The sequence below is a fragment of the Schistosoma mansoni genome, chromosome 4 (genome assembly GCF_000237925.1).
Source record: "Schistosoma mansoni strain Puerto Rico chromosome 4, complete genome".
Taxonomy (NCBI): Eukaryota; Metazoa; Platyhelminthes; class Trematoda; order Strigeidida; family Schistosomatidae; genus Schistosoma; species Schistosoma mansoni.
In genome coordinates, this window is record NC_031498.1 from 28,913,418 (window position 1) to 28,935,675 (window position 22,258).

Sequence of the window (22,258 nt, forward strand, 5' to 3'; positions counted from 1 at the left end):
TGGCTAAAATCAAACTGAAGGACATATAAAGCACTTACAAAAGTTCACAAACATCTACAGAAATCAGCAAATTATTCTTCACTCACACTAAAATCCAACGAAGTCTCTAATATGGTTTCGGATTTCAATATTCAGTTTTTGGCTCTCCAATAAGTGATTGAGATTAGCACATTAACGAATATCTGCAGACTGGCGCTTTTAGATTCGGGCCTCAATAACTTCAAAAATGATTATACGTACCAGGAAAAAGACTTCAATTCAGGTTATGCTCCGATCTAGTGGCGATGTTAAACCGGACCTCTTCAGATAGAAATAACTACTAAACTATAGTTTAGCTAATTGCTCACCACTACAGTTCATTCTCTTCCTTGTAAAGATCCATATTACAGAAAGCACATTGCAACAATTTTTGGGGATCTTTTTTATACAGTCTAACTAATAAAAGTAAATCAAGCTGAAAAATGATTTTATTGTTGTGGTAGTTATTATCATTCATCCTGTAACTGAAATCTTAACCTCGTCAGTCCGAAAGCTGAGTTCCTATCCCGAAAGCAACAGTTTATCAGTATTAATAAGCGCTTTTAAGTTCAGTTAGGTCTTTCCTAAGCATTGTGTAGATAACCAATGTTGACGATCTGTATCGATGATTAAAGTTTACTCTAGATGAGTGGAATTATTACGACCTCTCAGTTTACGTCGAAATCTGACTCGCATCTAAAACCCGAAGTAAATTACGCTTTTGTGGTATCCAGGTACATCATTTACTTTGTTAACTATATGAGACAATCGTGCTGGTAGGGAAGAAATGTGTTGGTAGAAAGAGATTAAGGAAATACTGAGTGCAAACTCGATATCACGAGCTACTCCATTACATGTAACTTTTCATACGTGTTGGTTGGCCATGACATTGATGAGGCTGGAAAAACTATTTGACATTCATTGATCTACTTCCTTAATGATTATTCTGGGACCCAATGATATGTTTCTGAGCATACCAGACATTATTAGTAATAACTATGACTACAAGTATCTCAGTAAGAGTCGCAATTCTACCACTTTCAGTAATATTCACTTTATGTTTATCTCAATTTATCATCATATTTGCTCAACTTATCGTTTGCATTTGATTATGATGCTGTCATAACAACGCGTGCACGCTTTTTAAACTATGTGATGACTTGATTGAAAATGCCTTTCTCGCCACTTGAACTGCTTGACGAAGACTATTCAGAGCTTTTCCCAGCAACAGCTGAGAAGAAAAATGAGAAAATCAACAGAAGAGAAGCAAAAAATCATCAACATGAAGATAATGTTCCCCAAAGTTTGTTTATGAAAAATAATTGATTTCCTATTACTTTCGTTATTAGTTCATATGACTGACAAACTATTTCCTGAAAACTGGAGTTATAAAGAGGGCTCGAATAATTCCTCCATGGTTGTTCGAACGACCTCTGAATATAGAAATGAACAACTGAGCTCTCCAGGTAAATCCTTTAGTTTTAATAACTTTGTGTCTTCACGCCAGAATCTGAAGCTCCTAAGATACAACTCGAATCTCCACATACGGATTGGGAACGCAACTCGACTGAGCGTATTATGGAAAACATATATACGCACAAAAGTTAGCTTTTTCATTTATACATACTCGTAATGAGTAATAATCATTGAAAAAGTATTAGACATTCATCCATTGGCTAAAATAGTGATGTGTCAGATTCGTGATCTTGTTTCCTTGCTGTGGAAATTCCAAATCACTTAATAGTATTTAGGATGATGTTTAACCTCTGGTTTTATATTGAGAAATCCAGTCAACTACGTTCAAACTGGACAGTTTAAATGAGTTATGGAGGTGATGATTTGACATTCTGTCCAAATTCGTTCGAAAGTATTTCAAAAGGATCCTGTCGACGTATCTCGAGGCGAATATTTAAAGCCTCTGATTACTGTAAGAAAGTCTGTAGTTAAAACTGTATGATTCATATTCCAAGGACTGTGAATTTAAATTTTCTCATGTTTTAAGAACATTTGATTGTGATAGCACCTTCTGATGTGCTTTACACGAAATCAATTCACTGAATTATTAAGCAAAAAAGGACTGTTATCTAACACTACGGTCTATTCATCCAAAAGACTAACCGAACTTAACATTGTTGTTTACATCATGAACTAGTTGTGGTTAGGCGACCATTGAGTTCCAAAAAGCTCAAACATTCGTTCTTTTCGCGTATTGCACCAACGTTATGATGTTTAGGGAAACCTGTAGGTTCTTTGTCCAACCTTCGTAGGGTTGTGGACCAGCAGTGATAGGGATCCTCGTGCTAGAACGAAACAGTTCTGTTTTCGATAGTTATATCACTAAAATCGGTCCATAGTGTAGTTATGAAATTCAAAGATTTTCAAAACTCTTCTTTGGTAATTTTACAATATATTGAACCTTTATTATACAAACTCTTGTTATGTACCGTTAAATATAGTTATTCTGTCAAACTAAGAATATATCTATCTAACTAACGAGGCGTTAGTAATGATAAAATTAAGCTGAAAAATTACTCTGCCACAGATGAGCACATTCAGTCATTACAGGTTGAAATTCAGTGTCTAAATAACTGTAAACAGTTTTGCTCAAAGTATAACCACATAACTTCATAAAATTGAATCTGAAAAAGGTTTTCGTTCTATTAGATGAGTCAAAGACGTGTGAAAATAATCAAATAACCGACGATGAACATCTGAACGCGGAATGTTCTGGAACTGAAAATAATGGCAAGAAATTAAGTGAAGAGAATAGAAAACTAAACAGTAATACACAAGGCAAATTATTTCATCAAACAAATGAAACAAGTGTTGCACCGACAAGTATGAATAGTGTGAAAGATAGTAGTCTCACATGCATTGAAATTACAGAGTGAGTTTAGTGAAAGTTGATCGATTTCAGCTTGATTTTTCGCCTATGCATTCATTAACTTTAAACACCTGGTCTTATCACGGACCAATTTGAGATAATTTTGACTATATTTGCATGTTCTTCTATGGACGTTCATGTACGGCACGTTACCTCAAAAAGCAAATAGTCTTTGTAATTCCAAAGAATATTATCACTTGTTAAGGCACAGAAACATCAATTATAAAAGAAACAGACAAGATGCATTTCTGAAAGATTCATTGACCGAACCCTCAGTCTGTTTCAACTTCTGTAATATGTGAATATTTACAATCTCTTTGTACTACACAATTATCTAAACAAGTAAGAAGCAGTTGACAGTGTTTATCAGAGCGTATAAGTTTTGTGCTTAAATGAAAACAATGTTTTCATTTTTGGTCGCTTGAATGAGCGACAAATTTTGATTTCGCTTTGTAATCTTAGTTATTACCACCAGTTTCTACACATGCAGGAGATTCTTTGAAGACATGAATGACTAAACTCCTGGATAATTGTTTCAACCACCAATAATAATCACATTCTGTTCGTAAGATGGAAACAGTTGATGATCTAGTGGCTCATATATTTTGTTCATGACGATACGCTGACTGTCTCGGATCAATTTTTAATGAACCTTTAAATACGTTACTCAACTACTTAGGGATGAATCCATGAGTAGAAGACCTCCAAGTCCCGTTTGCTTACATTCAGGATTTTAAAAAATGTGGTTGCAACAAAGTGTTGAGGATTATAATATCATTTCAAAATCTAGCGATAAATCGAAATTTGATCAGTAAAACGTCATTTAAATCAGAATTCTTCTGTGTTCGTCCCACATATTTGTCGTTCTCAATAATAAGACAGTGAACAGTGAGACATTTTTAGACTTCGTCACTGAGATTGCTATTTACAGGGTTAGTCAATCAAAACCAAAATCTTTTTAATAGATTAGAAATTGAAAATTCTATAAAATGGCCATATATTACTTAGTTATTGGCTCACTTTTGTTAACCAATGATAATCAACTTAGCTTTACTAAGAAAACGATAGACAAGTAAACTTGTTAATTTAATCAACATTAAGTTTTTCATAGTAGTCTCAACAGTCGATAGCCGGTATGTATGGGACTCTCTGCGTGCTCAGTGGTGATCAACTTTGGAGTTGACAAATACTAACTGTCTCAAGATATTCCAGGATCCATTTCATTCAACTTATGAGTCACTGATTACTCCTAGACGTCTATGCTTTTGGAAATCATTATTTCAATGGCTTCCGTACTTATCAATATTACTGAACTGAATAGAAAAAGCGGAAATTTGATGGGCTTACGATAGAGCCATAGAGACTGGAATATGCACTACTTTTAATGTCTTGTTCGGTGATGATGATTTATAGTATGTTTGAACATTTTATTGTATTTTATCACTATTGTTCTTGTTCAGTATCAAATTTGAACCAATTTTTACTAAACTTTAAATGATGTTATACGGTTCTATGATGTGATTCACAACACTTTTAGGAGGGAAAATGATAACGCAAGACCATCAGATGAAATAGAACCTGTTATAAAACCTACTATACGCACTAGAAGACATATTCTTAGTTCAAAGTAAGCTAAATATTGCTCTTATAATCGGATTCTTTTTAACACAAATATTGTGCCTTATTTGAAAGTTTCAGAATATTTATTTATTAAAAGTAACTTATACTTATTGATAATCTGTGGTTTCATCCAATATATAGGTTTTATTTATTAAAAGATAAAAAAAATTAATTAAAACGTTTTAAAATAGCTTCTGATGTAATCGCCCCCAAATGCCCTGGTACGGCCGAGAGTGGGGAGAGTCCGCTCTTCCTCCCTAAATGCTCTCACATGGCCAGCGAATATATAGCCTCTGCCAGGGAAGACCTACTCACTGCCTTCTCGTGGCGGGGGTGTTGTTTACGAAATTGAGAGGACGAAAAGCGAAGGCCTGGAGCTTAAACCGCGTTGTTGGACACGGAAAGTCCATCTAGGGGAGTTGGAAAACCCTGATTCCAAACCAAATGGCGTATGAATCAATCGTTGGTCACCGGCTACCATGGGACTGCATCTTCTTACGATGCCCCACTGCCTTGTGGATCAGACCTTCAGGTCAAAGGCTCCGAGCGTGTTCCCCTAAGAAAACCACCTGCTCCGGTTTGGGCACCTGGACAGTATCACAGCCCTCACACAAATCAAATGAGATTTGTGGGGCGCATATGTATCTGGTGCTTCCTTGTACTAATATTTATGTGTTTAAATAAATAAATATAATCTGATGTAATCTTAGAATATAACAACAATAAGTAAAAATAATGTTTATTGAACTTCTCATTACCATTAGTTTTGTGATTTTCTTTTAAATATCCTCTTAAACCCCATAGGAGTAAAGCTAGAAATCTTTAGGTCTAATAAACAAAGTGTTAACTTTCAGACTAATATGTTCACCAACACTGATGTTTTGTCATGGTTTTTAAGAAAATATGTATTTGTTTAGTTGAAATCTTAAAATGACAGAAGAATGTGTAGCTAATGTGATACGTTTTCTAACCTGAAGAAATGATAGTTCAATTATGAAACTTTCAATACCATTTTAGATATCATCAAATAGAACTTGTAGCGTATATTTTCAATGTGTTTGCAGTATTAAACATTATCGGGTATTTTTCCATCCAGTTAGTGGATGGATGATACATAGAGGAGAATAGTCCTTACTGGGGATTTCATTTCAAGCCCTAACTTTTCATACGTTTTCATTCTTCATTTTGTAATTTGGGATGCACTACAGTAGGATGTTCCTGAAAGACATATATAGATAACTTTAGAGGATGGAAAAGAAATTTTTAATGAAAATTATGTTCTTATATGCTGTACTCAACCACTAAATCAACGAAGAAATACTCGTGAATAATATATTTCACTTTTATTGGACAGTGATAAAAGGACGGTTATCCTCAAACTTAAATCTTCTCGTTAGTTGGATTAGAGTGATCATATCATGAAGAGATCAAAGTTGAGACAATCGATTAAGTTTACGATGATATTCATTTTGTATAATATTCGGTTGCATTTTAACAATCTCAGTTACTGATTACTGCACCGCAATATATATTAAAGCGATAGTTACTTTAAACTTTATCAAAAAGCACTGTAACGTAAACATACATATAAATGACTGTATTGAGACATTATTTGAAAATTAGTATTTGAGTGTGAACTGGGTCTTTATTTGCAGTCTCTGTCACCCCTCTCACTCACTTTGAGTTGAGTTGTGTTCCATTCTAACCTATATGTTACAAAATAAAGAATTGGATTGAGACTAGGATCAGATGGTACACGATAGCATATTTTGTAGCAGTATCAGTTGAAAGAGAGGTCAACTTTCTTTATTCATCAGTAAAACTCAGAGGTTCAAAACTAATTAACTATTTTAATAACAGTCTAACATTTGATCAGGAGAAATATTTTTTCATCACTTGGATTTCCCCCAGAAGTTTGATGATTCATTGATCTCAGTAGTTTTGGTATACCATGAAAATACTGTGATGCCTTTCTGTTAGCTTCTTAATTAATAATCCATTTCTAATCTATATCGTACACAAACTAATTGACTTACCTTCCCTTTTTTAAACCTAATCACTGCCTATCTCAGAGGGCGGTTTTTGCTAATGTAAGAGTAGATTAGCTAGTTGACTGAACCGTTTAGATAGGTCCAGAATGCCAGGTTGAGGTCCTCACGAGGATTTGAACCAATGGTTGAAGATATCAATGTTGTTCAGAACCGATCACAATAGTGTAGATACATTTTCTCCTTGTGTTCACGCACATCTTGAGTTTTAAAACGATTTTAAGCATTTTATTCCACAAATTAATTCTTTCCTTTCAAATAATATTGTCTATTCCTAATCATTTTTACTACTACTAATACATATGGCCACATATGGCCAATAAGAGACTGACCAGTTGCAGTCCTAAACATCAATGGGAAGATACAAACGAATAATACTAAGTAAATTTACTACTAATACTATTACCACTTCTACTACTCTGGGACTTACATTGGTAATTGCATTTCACCATACTGATATGGTGTACTAACTTGAACCGATGCACACATTTGCTGGGTTCTATGTTGCCTTAGACTGATTGAATGTTAAACTCATCTATGTTATCCATATATATTATATAGATAAAGTCTCTCAATTATTGGTCGAAGTAGTGTATTTTCCAGATTGGTCATGAAACAATCAGCCATCTATGTTGTTTTTCCTACTTCTTTTTCATCAAGCTTACCAACAACTTGTGATATTACTTTGACTGACCAAAATAATCAATCACTTGTTAATACAGTGGTAATTACCTCAAAAGAACAACAAAATATAATCAACAATGATAATAATAATAATAATAATACAGAAACCCATGATATAATTATAAAATCAACTTATCAATCAAATGATAGTATTAAATCATCACCAAGATTATCATCAATTAAACGATCAAATAGTTTATATCATTTAGCTAATTCAAAAGTATCTAACAAATCTACCCATCAATTATATTCAAAAAATAATGATTGTCCATTGAATGCAGTTGTTTTACGTGATTTAGCTTATCAATCATGGCGAAATCGGTTAGTTAAAAGTGCACGTATTGAACGTATGTCAAATTTACGTAATGAAATTGATGAAACAAAAAAAGAGAAAGAGGTAAAACATGTTACCAATTTAAATGATTATTGTTTTGTATTTTGATTTATTTATTTATAATCTATACTTATAAAAGATTACCTCTAATTACCTAATAACAAAACAAGGTGTATGCATTATGGAGTTACTCAAACCAGTATCCACATTGGAAATTTGACCGACTGAATTTGAATAATACTAAGTGACTGAACAAATATTGTGTTGATCTCACTTGGTATTGTTTGTTTGAATTTTCTCATTGATGTTTAGGACTGCGACTGGTCAGTCTCTTGCTTACAATGCTTGTAAATTAAGGCTATATCGAGGCAATACGCACAGTATGCATATATGCCAATTGGAGACTGACCAGTTGCATTCCTAAATAACGATGGGAAGATTCAAACAAACAATACCAAGTGAATTTAAACTTCACCACATTGCACAAGCTAGTATTTATCAGGACTAAGTAGATGAGTGGATAACGTGATGGCGTTTGAAGCGAAAGTTACTGAGTTCGAGTCTCAGAGTGAACATCAATTCTGAGGTGCAGGTACATCCAACTGACGAGTCCCAAATAGAACGAAACGTGCGTCCTGGATTCCACTGCTGGCCACTATCCATATTTTTTCAAATGATTGTTCATAATAGCTTGTATATTTACAAACAACATACTGTTAGATAAATCTGTTTGATTGTAAACCTTCAGTTTGTTAAATTTCATTATATATTTTCTTTAAAATAGAAATTGGAAAGAATGAAATCAAATGAAATCTGTTTTCAAGCATGGAAGCAAAGTAAACATCAACTTTTAATCGATACAATTAAAAAACGTAAAGCAGAAGAATTGGCACAGAAAAAGAAGCTTGAAGAAGAACAGGAACGTAAACTGAACTCAGAAAAGGTATGATTATTTAGTGTGCTTCTAAAGGTGAAGTCGGTTATATACATGTTAGGTGGTTGGGTTTAGTCAACAGCAAACTGTGAATCTTAGTTCTATCGTAATGGGCGCTCGTCAGCAAATCATGTCTCAATCTTGAGGGAAGTAATGTGCCTTGTGAGATCCTAACCTACACTACTCAGTTTTACAATCTAGAGCGGAACGCATGTCGAACACTTTTTTAGTAACAATTTAAACTCTAAATCATGGTTACATGAACTCAGCGTCAAACCGCTTAGACTAGTAGCCACATTGCAACTTAGTAGAGAGCATTTGATCATTACTTAAGAACTGGACAAAGATTACATCAGCTTGATCATAAAAATGGTTTTTTTATATCGAATGTGGATTACTTGAAAGTCAATCGGTAATTTTAACTCCGCCTGTAGCTCTTCTACAGTTACTGCCGGTTCCAAGCCCGGGTAAAGGAGGAGGGTTGGGCATGAAGTCAGCAACCCCATCCCGTAGAAAAAAATCTTACTAAAAAAACGCCGACCAGAATAAACAAATTAAACCGTTTAAACTTTGCCCTCCAAGTCGAAGGAACAATTCTGATGCCTTAGGATGAAAGCCGGGATTTTTCGGAAGTCACGAGGCCGATGTCCCTTCTAACAACCAAAGCAACAATTTTAATAGGTACATGGAACGTCCGAACAATGTGGGAGACCTGTAAGACCAGTCAAATAGCAACGGAAATGAGGAGATACAAATTGGCAGTACTTGGAATCAGCAAAACCCATTGGACCCAAGCTGAACAGCAAAGGCTAGTTACATCAGAGATGCTGCTTTACTCCGGTCACGAAGAGGAAAATGCTCCACACACTCAGGGACTTGCTCTGATGCTGTCTAGAGAAGCACGAGATAGACTTATAGGATGGGAATCTCATGGATCTATGATCAAATCATCATTGAAAACAAAGAAGGAGGGGATCACAGTGAATATTATCCAATGTTATGCACCCACCAATGATAGTGACGACGATAAAGATCAGTTCTATGAAAGGCTGCAATCAATCAAAGCTAAGTGCTCAAGAAAGGATCTCACCATCCTGATGGGAGATCTAAATGCTAAAGTTGGAGTGGACAACACAGGATATGAAGATATAATTGGACGACATGAACTAGGAGAGAGAAATGAAAATGTGGAGAGATTTGCAAATCTATGTGCATTCAACAAATTGGTTATAGGTGGCACAATATTTCCACACAAATGCATACACAAAGCTACATGGATCTCATTGGACCACACCACAGAGAACCAGATAGATCATATTTGTATCAACAAAAAATTCCGAAGGTCAATGGAAGATGTGAGAACCAGGAGAGGAGCTGACGTAGCTTTAGATCACCACCTGATTGTGGTCAATATGAAACTGATGCTAAAGAAACACTGGATAACTGGGGGAACAGCATTACAAAGGTTCAATACAGCCTTCCTTCGAGATACTAAAAAACTCAACCAATTCAAGATAACTCTCAACAACAGGTTCTAAGCTTTACAGGATCTACTCAAATAAGAAGAGGCTATGATGGAAGACAACTGGAAAAGGACCAAAAAAGTATCGACTTCAATGTGTTAGGAGGTTCTGGGTCATAAGTAGCATCATCGTAAGGAACGGGTCTTTATGAGAACTTTGGACAAGATCCTTACAGAAAGGAAGAACAAAAAGACAGCAACTAACATCAGTCGAACACGAGCAGAGAAAGTCAAGGCACAAGTAGAGTACACAGATGCAAACAAGCAAATGAAGAAGAGCATTGAAGCCGACAAGCAGAACTAGCAACGACGGAGGGAAAGGCTGCAAGAGAAGAGAATATGATACAACGAAGAAACTAGCAGGGAGATGTAGGAAACTGGAGAGTCCCGTCAAGGACAAAGAAGGAAAGACAATCACAGAGATTGAAGAACAGAGGAAAAGATGGATAGAATACTTCGAGGAACTGCTGAATAGACCAGTCCCATTGAATCCACCGGGCATTGAAGCAGCACACACTGACCTTCCTATATCTGTCACTCCACCAACAATCGAATAAATCAAGATGGCCTGTTATCAAACAAATCAAGAATGGGAAAGCAGCAGGATCTCATAATATACCAGCTGAAGCACTGAAGTCAGACAATGAAGTAACTGCAAACATGAGTCACATTCTATTCAAGAAAATTTTGGAGGAAGAACAAGTGTCAACGGACGGGAAAGAGGGATAGCTCATCAAGATACCAAAGAAAGGAGATCTGAGCAAATGTGAGAATTACAGAGGCATCAAGCTGTTGTCAGTACCAGGAAAAGTTTTCAACGGAGTGTTGCTGAACCGGATGAAAGACGCAATAGGCGCCCGACTTCGAGATCACTAGGCTGGATTCCGTAAGGATCGGTCGTGCACAGACCGAATTGCGACACTACAGATCATCGTGGAACAATTATTTGAGTGGAACTCGTCACTATACATCAACTTCACCGACTGTGAGAAGGCGCTTGACAGTGTGGACTGCAGAACATTATGGAAACTTCCTCGACAATATGGAGTTCCTGAGAAGATTGTCTACATTATCCAGAACTCATACGACGGACTACAGTGCAAAGTCGTGCATGGAAGACAGCTAACAGATGTTTTTCCAGTAAGGACCGGAGTCAGACAAGGCTGTCTACTCTCCCTTTTCCTATTTCTTCTGGTGATTGACTGGATTATAGAAACCTCGACATCTGAGGGGATGCATAGAATACAATGGACATCTCAGAATCAATTAAATGATTTGGACTTCACAGATGACCTAGCTCTCCTATCCCATTCACACGAAAAAATACAGACGAAAACAACAAATGTAGCAGCAGTCTCTGCATCAATAGGCCTCAACATACACAAAGGAAAAAGCAAGATTCTCAAATACAACAAGGATAGCATCAACACAATTACACTTGATAGAGAAACTCTGGAAGAGGTGGAATCTTTCACGTACCTGGGAAGCATCATTGATAAACGAGGAAGATCTGACGCAGATGTAAAGGTGAGGATTGGCAAAGCAAGGGCAGCATTTCTACAATTGAAGAACATATGGGACTCAAAACAACTCTCAACTAACTTCAATGTGCGAATCTTCAATACGAACGTCAACACAGTCCTACTGTATGGAGCTGAAACTTGGAAAACTACTACAACCATCGTCAAGAAGGTACAAGTATTTATCAACAGATGTCTTCGCAAAATATTCAACATTCACTGGCCGGATACTATCAGCAACAGCGTTTTATGGGAGAGGACAAACCAGCTTCCAGCTGAAGAGGAAATTAGGAAAAGATGTTGGAAGTGGATAGGACATACATTAAGGAAATCACCTATGTGGATTACAAGGCAAGCCCTAACTTGGAATCCGGAAGGAAAGCGGAAATGAGGGAGGTCAAAGAATATATTACGCCGGGAAATAGAAGCATATATGAAAAGGATGAATAGTAAGTGGAAAGAACTGGAAAGGATTGTCCAGGATAGGGTTGGATGGAGAATTGTGGTGGTTGGACTATGCTCCTCCACGAGGGGTAACAGGCGTAAGTAAGTAAGTAATTGGTAACTTTGGTATGATTTTTAGTTAGGATGTTGATGATTCACAGGTTAATCGTTGTGACTTAGAGCATTTTTAAAGAAGATGGGTTACGATTCGGTATTCAGTAATTTTACTATGCATAGGCTATTGTGCCTATCATGTTCGATCGATAACGTTTGCAACGCTGTCTGTCAATAAAGTGACATGGTATGGCAGAGTACTTCGTTTCATGGTTGAAAACTACTGGTTAAAAATTCTAGGATTTACTGTCTTAAGAAAATCCAGTGATGATTAACTGTAGTTAACGGGTACTTGGAGATATGAAACATAGGTTCAGGGTTTTTTATGACTGTTACTTACTAATATTGCGGGGTTTAATGAGATTTTGTACATCACAAAGACAACCATTAAAACTACTGAATAATGAAAGGCTGAAAATATGGACCGCCACATGTCAGCTCAATTGACTAAAGCTAACATTTCCATTACGTGATATGGGATTTTTCTATATTTCGTTGTTTAAAGATTGTGGATACACGCTGCTGAGGATATCTGGACTGCAATGAAACGTTTTTCCAATCTTCTCTGGTCTCTATTAGTTGTATAGAAAAAGTCTCCCTGTGATTTTAGCTATCGTCACCTCTCTAAACCTCACAGCCTAACAAAAACAATTAGTTGATCAGCTGTAGTCATTGAATTTGCGAAGAATTTTCTAAGTTCCAACAAGAAATTGTAACCGAATAAATCTTATCATGTCAAAGTTAAAATGGCTATCAACCGATAACAATGAAAAACAATCGTACAATATGGCTAATTGACTGAATTTGGAAATATATATCATTAGACGTCAACTTAGTGGCCTAATGGGACTATACTCACTACAATACCTGAAAGTTTTTAGTTCAATCGATGTTCATCAAAAAACAGTCTCGAAATGAGATAGAACAACTATTCAGTATTTTATGTTTTCATTAGTTCACTATTAGATAAAATGATTGAAAGTAAACCCCCACAAATCACCTATCCTAAAAGCTTTAGAAAAAAAATGTATCACTTTAGAAAGTATATTGAAACTATTAATTATGAAAATCAATCTGTATATATTTTTTAGCAGATATAGATGATGGCTAACAGTGGAATTCAAGACGCACGTTTCGTCTTATTTGGGACTCATCAGCTGGATGTACCTCCTACATCCCACAGTTGATATTCACTCTAATACAAAATCTCTGAAGACAATCAATTCACGAACGTTTTGTCTCTTGTAAAAAAAATTAATAAACATTAAATTCACTTAGTATTGTTTGTTTGAATCTTCCCATTGATGTTTTAGGACTGCAACTGGTCAGTCCCTAATTGGTATATGTGCATACTGTGTGTATTGCCTCGATATAGCCTTAATTCACAAGCATGGTCAGCAAAGATGGATAGTGGCTAGCAGTGGTACATCCAGCTGACGAGTCGCAAATACGACGAAACGCGCGTCTTGGATTCCACTGCTATCCACTATCCATCTGTGCTTAATAAACATTAGTTTCATCAAAATAATAACTGGATTTTATAAATAAACTGTTGTTTATCCCCATGCACTAATAATCTATATATTATCTTCATTCTTTTCGTTGAAGGCATTCAATGTATGGAAAGCACATAAAGATGAATCAATCATTAAACAACATCGTGATTATTTATCTAGACAAAAACGTGAAAAAGAATCCAAAGAAACAGAACAAAATGAAAAACAATATTTAAGTCAACAAGCATTTGAAGATTGGTAAATATAATACCTTTTTTTAGAAAACAACTCGGGGAGAAACTATGACTTTGTATATGTTTATATTGGATAGGTTAATCAGTGTAATCCTAGTTCATTAACATAAAAGTCACTCATGAATCATTTGTATGGTTTATTATTACTTACTCACTTACGCCTGTTACTCCCAATGTAGCATAGACCGCCGACCAGCATTCTCAAACCCACTCTGTCCTCCGCCTTCCTTTCTAGTTCTATCCAACTTTTGTTCATTTTTCTCATATCTGTCTTCATTTCTCGGCGTAATGTGTTCTTTGGTCATCCTCTTTTCCTTTGACCTTCAGGATTTCATGTGAGGGCTTGTCTTGTGACGCAGTTGGGTGATTTCCCAAATGTGTGTCTTATCCACTTTCACCGCTTCTTCCTGATTTCTTCCTCCACTGGATGGAATCTGGTTTGTTCTCTCTCACAGTAGAATGTTGCTTTTAATTTCTGGCCAACGGATTCGAAGTATCTTGCGTAGACAACTGTTAATGAACACCTGTATCTTCTGGATGATGGATTTCGTAGTTCTCCACGTCTCCGCCCCATACAGTAGAACTATCTTGACATTTGTATTGAAAATTCTGATCTTAGTGTTTGTTGACAATTGTTTTGAGTTCCAGATGTTCTTCAGTTGTAAATATGCTGCTCTTGATTTACCGATCTACGGTGGCTTATTATGCTTAACTGTTATGTTAAACAAAGTCATTTAAAACAATATAATTACGGATAGTAATTACCAAAAGACATTTGCAAAGTAATTCTAATTACAAGAATAAAAATGAGAAAACACGATTAATTGAATGGGCTAACTGATGGAGAATCAAACATTTCACTGGATAAAGATAAAATAACTTATAATAACCATAAGTTAAAAACAAAAACTTGACTAGAATGAACAATGAAGGTGCTATGGTGATTAAATAGCAGTTGACAGAAAATGTGAAGAATCGTAAGCAAAGATGGATAGTGACTAGCGGTGGAATCCAGGACGCGCGTTTCGTCCTAATTGGGACCCGTCAACTGGATGTATCTGCATCTCAGAATTGATGTTCACTCTGGGACTCGAACCCAGTACCCTTAGCTTCAAATGCCATCGCGTTATCCACTCAGCTACTGAGTCCTGGTAGCTGCTAGATTGTGCAATGTGATGAAGTTAAAATTCACTTGGTATTGTTTGTTTGAATCTTCCCATCGTTATTTAGGACTGCAATTGATCAGTTCTAAACATCAATAGGAAGATTCAAACAAACAATACCAAGTGAATGTGAAGAATGTTTAAAATAGTCACAAGCTAAACAAACAAAATAAAATATTAAGAAATTTGAAAAAGGAAGGAAGGAAATGTAGGGATGAATCGACTACTATAGAAGTTCTTTTACGACACATAGATTAGAGTTGAGACTATTCAGAAAAGCAGCAGGTATTCTTTATTTTTAGGTAAACATGACAAATTAGTTGATGAGGTAGTGAGCTTTCACCTACTGAGATTATATGAGTATGTAACATATATGCCAAACCATAGCCTAACTCGATGGACGATGTTGTATGATGTAGTAGGCTTGAAGAAGCTAGGGGCGACGGAACCGAGATTTGACATCAGTTCATGAAGTTAGTGAAATCTGGACTGAACGCTGTTGATAAATGAGGTTTACCTTGTTATGATCCACGCGATTATGGTAACTAGTGGTTGAAGATTTTAGGTGTTGTGATTATAAATTGGTCATAACGGCAAAGATGCATTCACTCTTTGCCTTCATTTAGAGTTTGAACTTTAAAATCATCCATACTTTTTATTCTGTGAGTTCATTTTTTTTCTCCAATAATATTGTCTATTCTAAATCTTTTCAATTACCTATGATACCGTTAGTACTTCAACTTAATCTGGGAATTGGTCTTGATAATTTCATTACACTAACCTGATATGATACGTCCACTTGGACTGACGCACACATGTGTCAGATTCTACGTTGCTTATAACTGATTACCGTTAATACCACACTTTATTAGTATTATTATCCATAAAGCTCTCATGCACTAATAGTTTTGTTGCTAAATTATTTGACATCTAGTCACTAGTTTAATTACTTTCTTTCTTCCTTCTTATAATATATCCTTATATACAACTTATCTTTTATATACTATCACCACTAAATGAACTATTTCTATGAATCCGGTGTTCATCTTGTTGTGCTAATGAGGTATGGCAACTTGGATCGATGCATATATGTGCCTGGTCCTACGTTGTAGCTGACCGACTGACTGAGTTTAATTACTATCCTATATACTTTGGTTTGGATATCCAGATGATAATAACAACTCCAAAAATAAACCGAGTACATCACCTTGTACTAGATCATTGTGTTACAGTAATTAATAATTTAATCAGTGTCAACATTCATCTTTCTGTTAAAATTCTAGAAACTCACTATTACTTCCTACTAACATTCACAAAGTTAATATTTTCATTTAGCTTCTCGTGTTCAACAAATTCAAACGTTTATCATGTTCATTCTTCACAACCAGTGTACGTTCTTATTTCATAAATTATAATACATATTACCTTTTTAAACGGGGCATAGTTGAAAATGGGTTTTGAAAGTTTTAGTCCCATTGCGTACCGCGAATCATACTATTTGAGTGAAATTTGTGACCTCAGGCGTATGCGAAATTCAGTCATTTCGTCCACCGTTAATTTTCAGTATTGAGATATCTAATAGAAGAGTAAAAATCGTTTTTCTGAATGACATTTGATAATATAAAACAAAAAGACAAAATGATAGATCTAATTCTCGAATCTGTCACCATCGGTCATGATAAAACTAAAGTATACTACCAAAACATTTTGGATAGACTAAGTGACCACAAGGTTATGGTGCACACGTTATTCTAAAATGATGCTTATCGAACCATTCCACACTAACGCGTCTAATAACGACTGTAGTTTGGTTAATTTTAATGAGGTAAACATCATTAGATACTTAAAGCTAGGGTTTAGGATTTAGTTTTAGAGTTAAGATTAGGACCAAAACATATATAGACTAATCCTAAAGCCTGATTCCTATTCTAGAACTTCATTAGGTCTAGAAAGATTGAAAAATTCTTGTCACTAAGAGGTTAAATAAAATATATACTTATCATGCTGTATGGCCGGTGACTGACCTCTTGTACGTACAGATAAGGTTTTTTTTAATCGTAGATACTGAGTCGTCTAAATTTTCCGACTGACTATATGACTTTGCTTGCTTCATTCATAGCATCCTATGCATTACACTAAATACACATGCTTGCTTGTACGAAAAACAAATGGATTTATTACTATGTATTTCAGTTCACTTAAAAACAACTTCATGAGTTCATACTTGCTGCAAATTAGACTTTTCAAGAAGGAGCAGCAAATCGTTTCAATTCAAACTGTTAAAGTTGTATAAGACCCTACGAATAATAAAATGCGCATGTATATATACATCTCACCTGCCATTACTAACTAGCAATGGAGATAAGTGGGGGTCACGTAGTTACTTAAATTAAGTATTCTAACGGAGATGTAACATTATACGGTGGGTCCATTAGCTGGTGGCGAAGATCTCTCACCACTTCAATACAATCTAAAAATCAACCGAGGTTTTAAACAAATTTATATCGAACGAATAGAAAAAATAAAAAACGATGAGGACGGCGCCGTCGAGCAGCTGTACGCCCCAATTCTCAAATCCAACACATCGAATCCTTAGCGTTGGCTATCGTTGACCTTGATGAGTTGAGATAAACAATCCGTTCGATTAGTTTACTATAATATCATAATTTGGCTGAGATTGAGTGCTATTTTATTGAGCCTACTGATAACTAATTTGAACATTTTGAATAAGGCATTTAACAATAAAAGAATAAAAATGAATATTGTTTCTTTAAATTTTCCAACAGGAAAGCCAAAAAAGATGCTGCATTAAAACAAAGCATCCAGAGTAAAAGAAAACATCAAACCGAAAAAGAAAAACAACTAGAAGAAGCTTATCGTATTAAAATGGAACAAGCAGCTGAAGCTTATCATCAATGGGAATTAAAAAAGGTATTATTTTCTCTTATTATTACTAGCATAGACGTTTTGTGCAGATTGTTGATTGACAGTTACTCACAAATAAATCCAGCAATCTACAGGACCTCACCCCCACACTGTCTTCAATACTAGTGGTTAACTTTGTGAGGCGATTTCCGGAGCACTTGTGAGAAGCCATGATCAGTGGAGTTCAATTATGCCTCTCGAATGAGGCATCTACTCTCCAATGGTATGATGAGCTGAACAATATAGCGATTGACCTCCGGTGGAATCGTGAATACACACTGCTAAGAAGTCACATACTAAAACGAAAGTTTCCCTGGTTTTAAGTAGCCGTTTAACCATGTCCATTCCATGATGTAAATTATTGTTGTTGAACTAAACAACAGTCGGTTTGTATCACAAAACGATACCAACTAAAGTATAGTTTGAAAGTTTTAATACGATAGAAAACCTTTTGACCATAGATTAAAATTTAAAACACACAAATCAGACAGTTGATTATATTGCCTAGGAGCACAGAATACTTAGAGTTAAAATAACACTAACCACTGTATTCCCAACTAATTTATCAATGTTCTCGATACTATACTTCAATTATAACGATATGTCAAAGCATAGAAGAATTCTTAAAATGCGAAAGTAATCTAACCATCTATTGGAAGGAAGCAGCGAAGAACAATCCGAACAAAATGCAAACTACTACGCGAAACCATGTCTGAGTTGAGAACCGACAACCATTTAAAGCTATGGAGTGTTGGACAACTGATTCGTCCTATTTTGGAGCCTGAAATTATTATTTACCACGAATCCATATAGGATCAAACCCTCAATTTTCAGGTCTTGAGTTTTAATATCTATATAGCATTCGTGCAGATACTCCGATAAGAAGTTATTTTGATTATGGACTGATATGAGCTCAAGGAACATTAAAAGCCAATAATCAGTAGTAAATAGCTATTTCGTCGTATTTTTGAACTTATGAGTATTGAGTATCCACGATCACGCATGATATCTAAGTTAAACCCTTGGGTTTCACAGTGAAAATTACACATTTTGATCAGTGATTTAAAATGTCGTGGTCTATGTTTATTACTCTAGTCGACTTGTGATATTATGTAACTACCATTTAATGACACTTATATTTTTCTCACTTCTTACATGGTCGAACTGCACTGATCATAGTTTCTCTGTAGAACTTCGGGAACCCATAACATTAGTAACCTCATAACTATTAGTAATGAAATGAGGTTTTTGAGAAGTTTCTTCCGTTTGAAGTTAGTTTTTATCAAAGACTAACATCAGCAGGGTCATGTTTCTGCATTAATAAGGATTCTGTGGCTAGAACAGAAACATCTGTCAATTGCATCCTAGTATCTAATATTCATCTAGCTGCTGTCATTCCGTGATGAAAACCAACTTCAGGCCTTTAATTTATCTAATATTCATAGAACAGTGCATAAATTAACTTTATCATTCAGTCGGTCTATTTAAATCACTGATGATGTTGTTCAGAAGGACGATGAAAGCTTCACGACCAAACCATCCAGCTCAGAGAACAAACCCACATCAAAAACTGAAATATTTCACATAATTGTACATTGGAAAAAAAGATTCGCAATTATGATGTTGAGTGGCTATTTCTAGTAATCGTTACATTGAAAATAAGTATTAGCTAATGTGACTCATTAGAATAAATAAATTGAATTCTACGAAACTTTCCATGGAAATATTTTGAATGAATCGTGGTTTATAGAGTTTGTCTATTTAGTTTAAAAATAGTTTTTTTATCGCCTGATATCAACTAGAATCCTGAAAACAAAGTATTTGTCCGGCCCTTCCTTGAATCTCATTTATACAGTGCATCTAATACAACCAGTTAAGAAGTTGGTCCCTATAAATAACACACCACCTAATCGCCTAACAGACTTCTGATACAAAGCTAACACATTAAGAACCAATAGCAGAAAGATCGTGTATAATGGAGGTCAGGCAGTTTTCTGATAGTCAGTCTGTGATCGAAACCACAAACAAAATAGTCATCAAACTATTTCACCCAGTAATCTGGTATATGACAAAGATAATTTGCGTAATAGTTTCCACTCTTTTGAACAAAACTATATTATGAGAAGTAACAATAATATTAATAATAAATAACTTCCACACTTTTAAACTGGGGATTAATCTTAATTGGACAACCGTTCAAAACCGGGAAACATTGAGCGGTTGTTTTGTCTAAGTTCGAGACGCCCCGGAAGTGCGTATCCATGATCTAGTCAGGGAACACCATACTAAGGTGAAATAGCTATCTAGTGCTTCCTGCTTTTCAATGGTCATCTAAGATCAATCTGTTATGTGTGAAGCCACGAGAACTCAACTATGTCTATAAAGCCGCTATACTAATGATAAATAATTGTCTTCTTGTCATGAACCAAGGTTGCATCACTAGAGAATCTTGTTATCAGCATCGACCATTCAAATAAAACAAATAGAAGACCATGGAGGCCTCCGTCGAAGACAATCTCTCCAAATTACGCACATAGAATGTATTAAAAATAAGCATTCCGTTACCATTTGTTAATTTCGCACTTCAATCACGTGTATATATCTGTCTACTTAAGTGAAAAGAGTCTATTTTCGAATTAGCAAAAAAAAGTCATTACTACAATTCCATTGCTACTTCCCGTTTGTTTTCTTGTCATTGAAGAAAGCCTTGTACTCTTCCAATTTTATTTTACTATATGATGTCGACTAACTCAAACAGATCAAGAAGTTATCATATTTTTTAGAACACAATTTTCAGCACACCATTTTTTTGCAAGAATTACTTAATTTAATGGTAGGAGAATGTTTTAAAAGAGAGCTGTATTAAATAACATGATTTCCTTCTTTTCAAAACATACTACTTAAATATTGTCATGAGTAGTTTTCATAGTGTTTAACCATATTTTGTAAAAAAAAAAATAATAACTCATAGGTGTAAATAAACATATAATCAAATACAATTATTTTCTGAAATAGTTAATTTTTTCACCTTAATTTGACAGCCGCATCTGTGTGCTAATGTGGTATGGCAACTCGAACTGATGTACGTACGTACGTGCGAAGTTCTGCGTTGTAACTGACTGACTGACTTAATTCGAAGTTCCATTGGAAGCTTGTTTGTTAGTAGATCATCTAAATGCTGTGTAAATAAGTAATTTAAAAATCACTATGAAATATTTAAAGAACAAAGACTGTTCAAGAGAACATTTGTTTTTTAAACATATTTTAGGCTATACAGTTACAAACCTATAAGTAGCAATACACATTATGTATATAGAAGTTTTGATTAAGCTAATAGATGTTGTGCATGAGTGATGGATTAAAACTGATGGAGTAGAATTACATGAATACAATACATAAGAGGAGAAATGTTACATCTTGATTGATTTCGTGATAACAGTGTCATAACTTGTGTGGCTGCCCTAGTAATGTATAACGTGATAATACTGCCAATTTGAGAGCAGTGAATTATCGATTGGACCAATGACACGTAAGCCCGTGAGAGCAGACTAGAGTCCTTATCGGTTCTGCTTTCCGCCTAACCAAGCCAGTTAAGTCCAGAACACGTACCTCAGCCTCTGCGGTATGAACCATAATATTTCAAACATACTGAGCTTATATACCAAACTAACCACATCGTACCATAAAATAACATTTGTACAAGATTCTGCTAAATGTGGCTGTGAATAAGGGGAACAGTAATCAATAGACTGGGTATAACTCAAGAATAGTAAATCATATAATAACAGTTTATAAGTCAAAATAAAGCCTATAATGAGAGGGAAACGAATACGAATAGTTTAGTTACTTAGCAATTATACAATAGGAAATCTTCATATAATATTGGTCCATAAATAGTTCTCAAAAGTTACCATTCATAATCCTTATCGGGACATAAATAGCAATAAAGTGACGCGAATTACTAAAGATAAATACATAATTAAGAATATTTCGTTAAGTCTCATCTTTTTAGTATAATTTCCTGAATACAGGTGAAACTGTACCTACTTTATATAGCTAAAACAATCGAGTCATCTCATTATTGATTAGGTTCGCTAAATACTATAAGCTCTAACTCCTAAATCCCCTATATATTCAACTCTACCACCCACCATCCGTATGAAATATACTGAAGTAAACATTCATAAATTACATGACGCCATTATCACAATATAACATATTCTGCTTTGTACTATATCAGCCGATAGTCCAGTTTGAAGTTGTTAGATCAGTGTTCGAATCTACCAAGCTGGCGTCAG

General features: G+C 35.2%; 1 protein-coding gene across 1 annotated transcript; it reads left to right on the forward strand.

Annotated features, from left to right (window-relative positions):
• Positions 1-1,188: 1,188 nt before the first annotated feature.
• On the forward strand, positions 1,189-20,507 carry Smp_151820 (putative microtubule-associated protein 9 (Aster-associated protein); the record flags this gene model as incomplete). Its single annotated transcript, XM_018797414.1, has 9 exons — positions 1,189-1,321; positions 1,526-1,621; positions 2,683-2,905; positions 4,440-4,529; positions 7,405-7,651; positions 8,373-8,531; positions 13,731-13,876; positions 17,822-17,966; positions 20,391-20,507. 9 exons carry the CDS (start codon positions 1,189-1,191, stop codon positions 20,505-20,507), a joined length of 1,356 nt encoding a protein of 451 aa, XP_018652458.1.
• Positions 20,508-22,258: the final 1,751 nt, after the last annotated feature.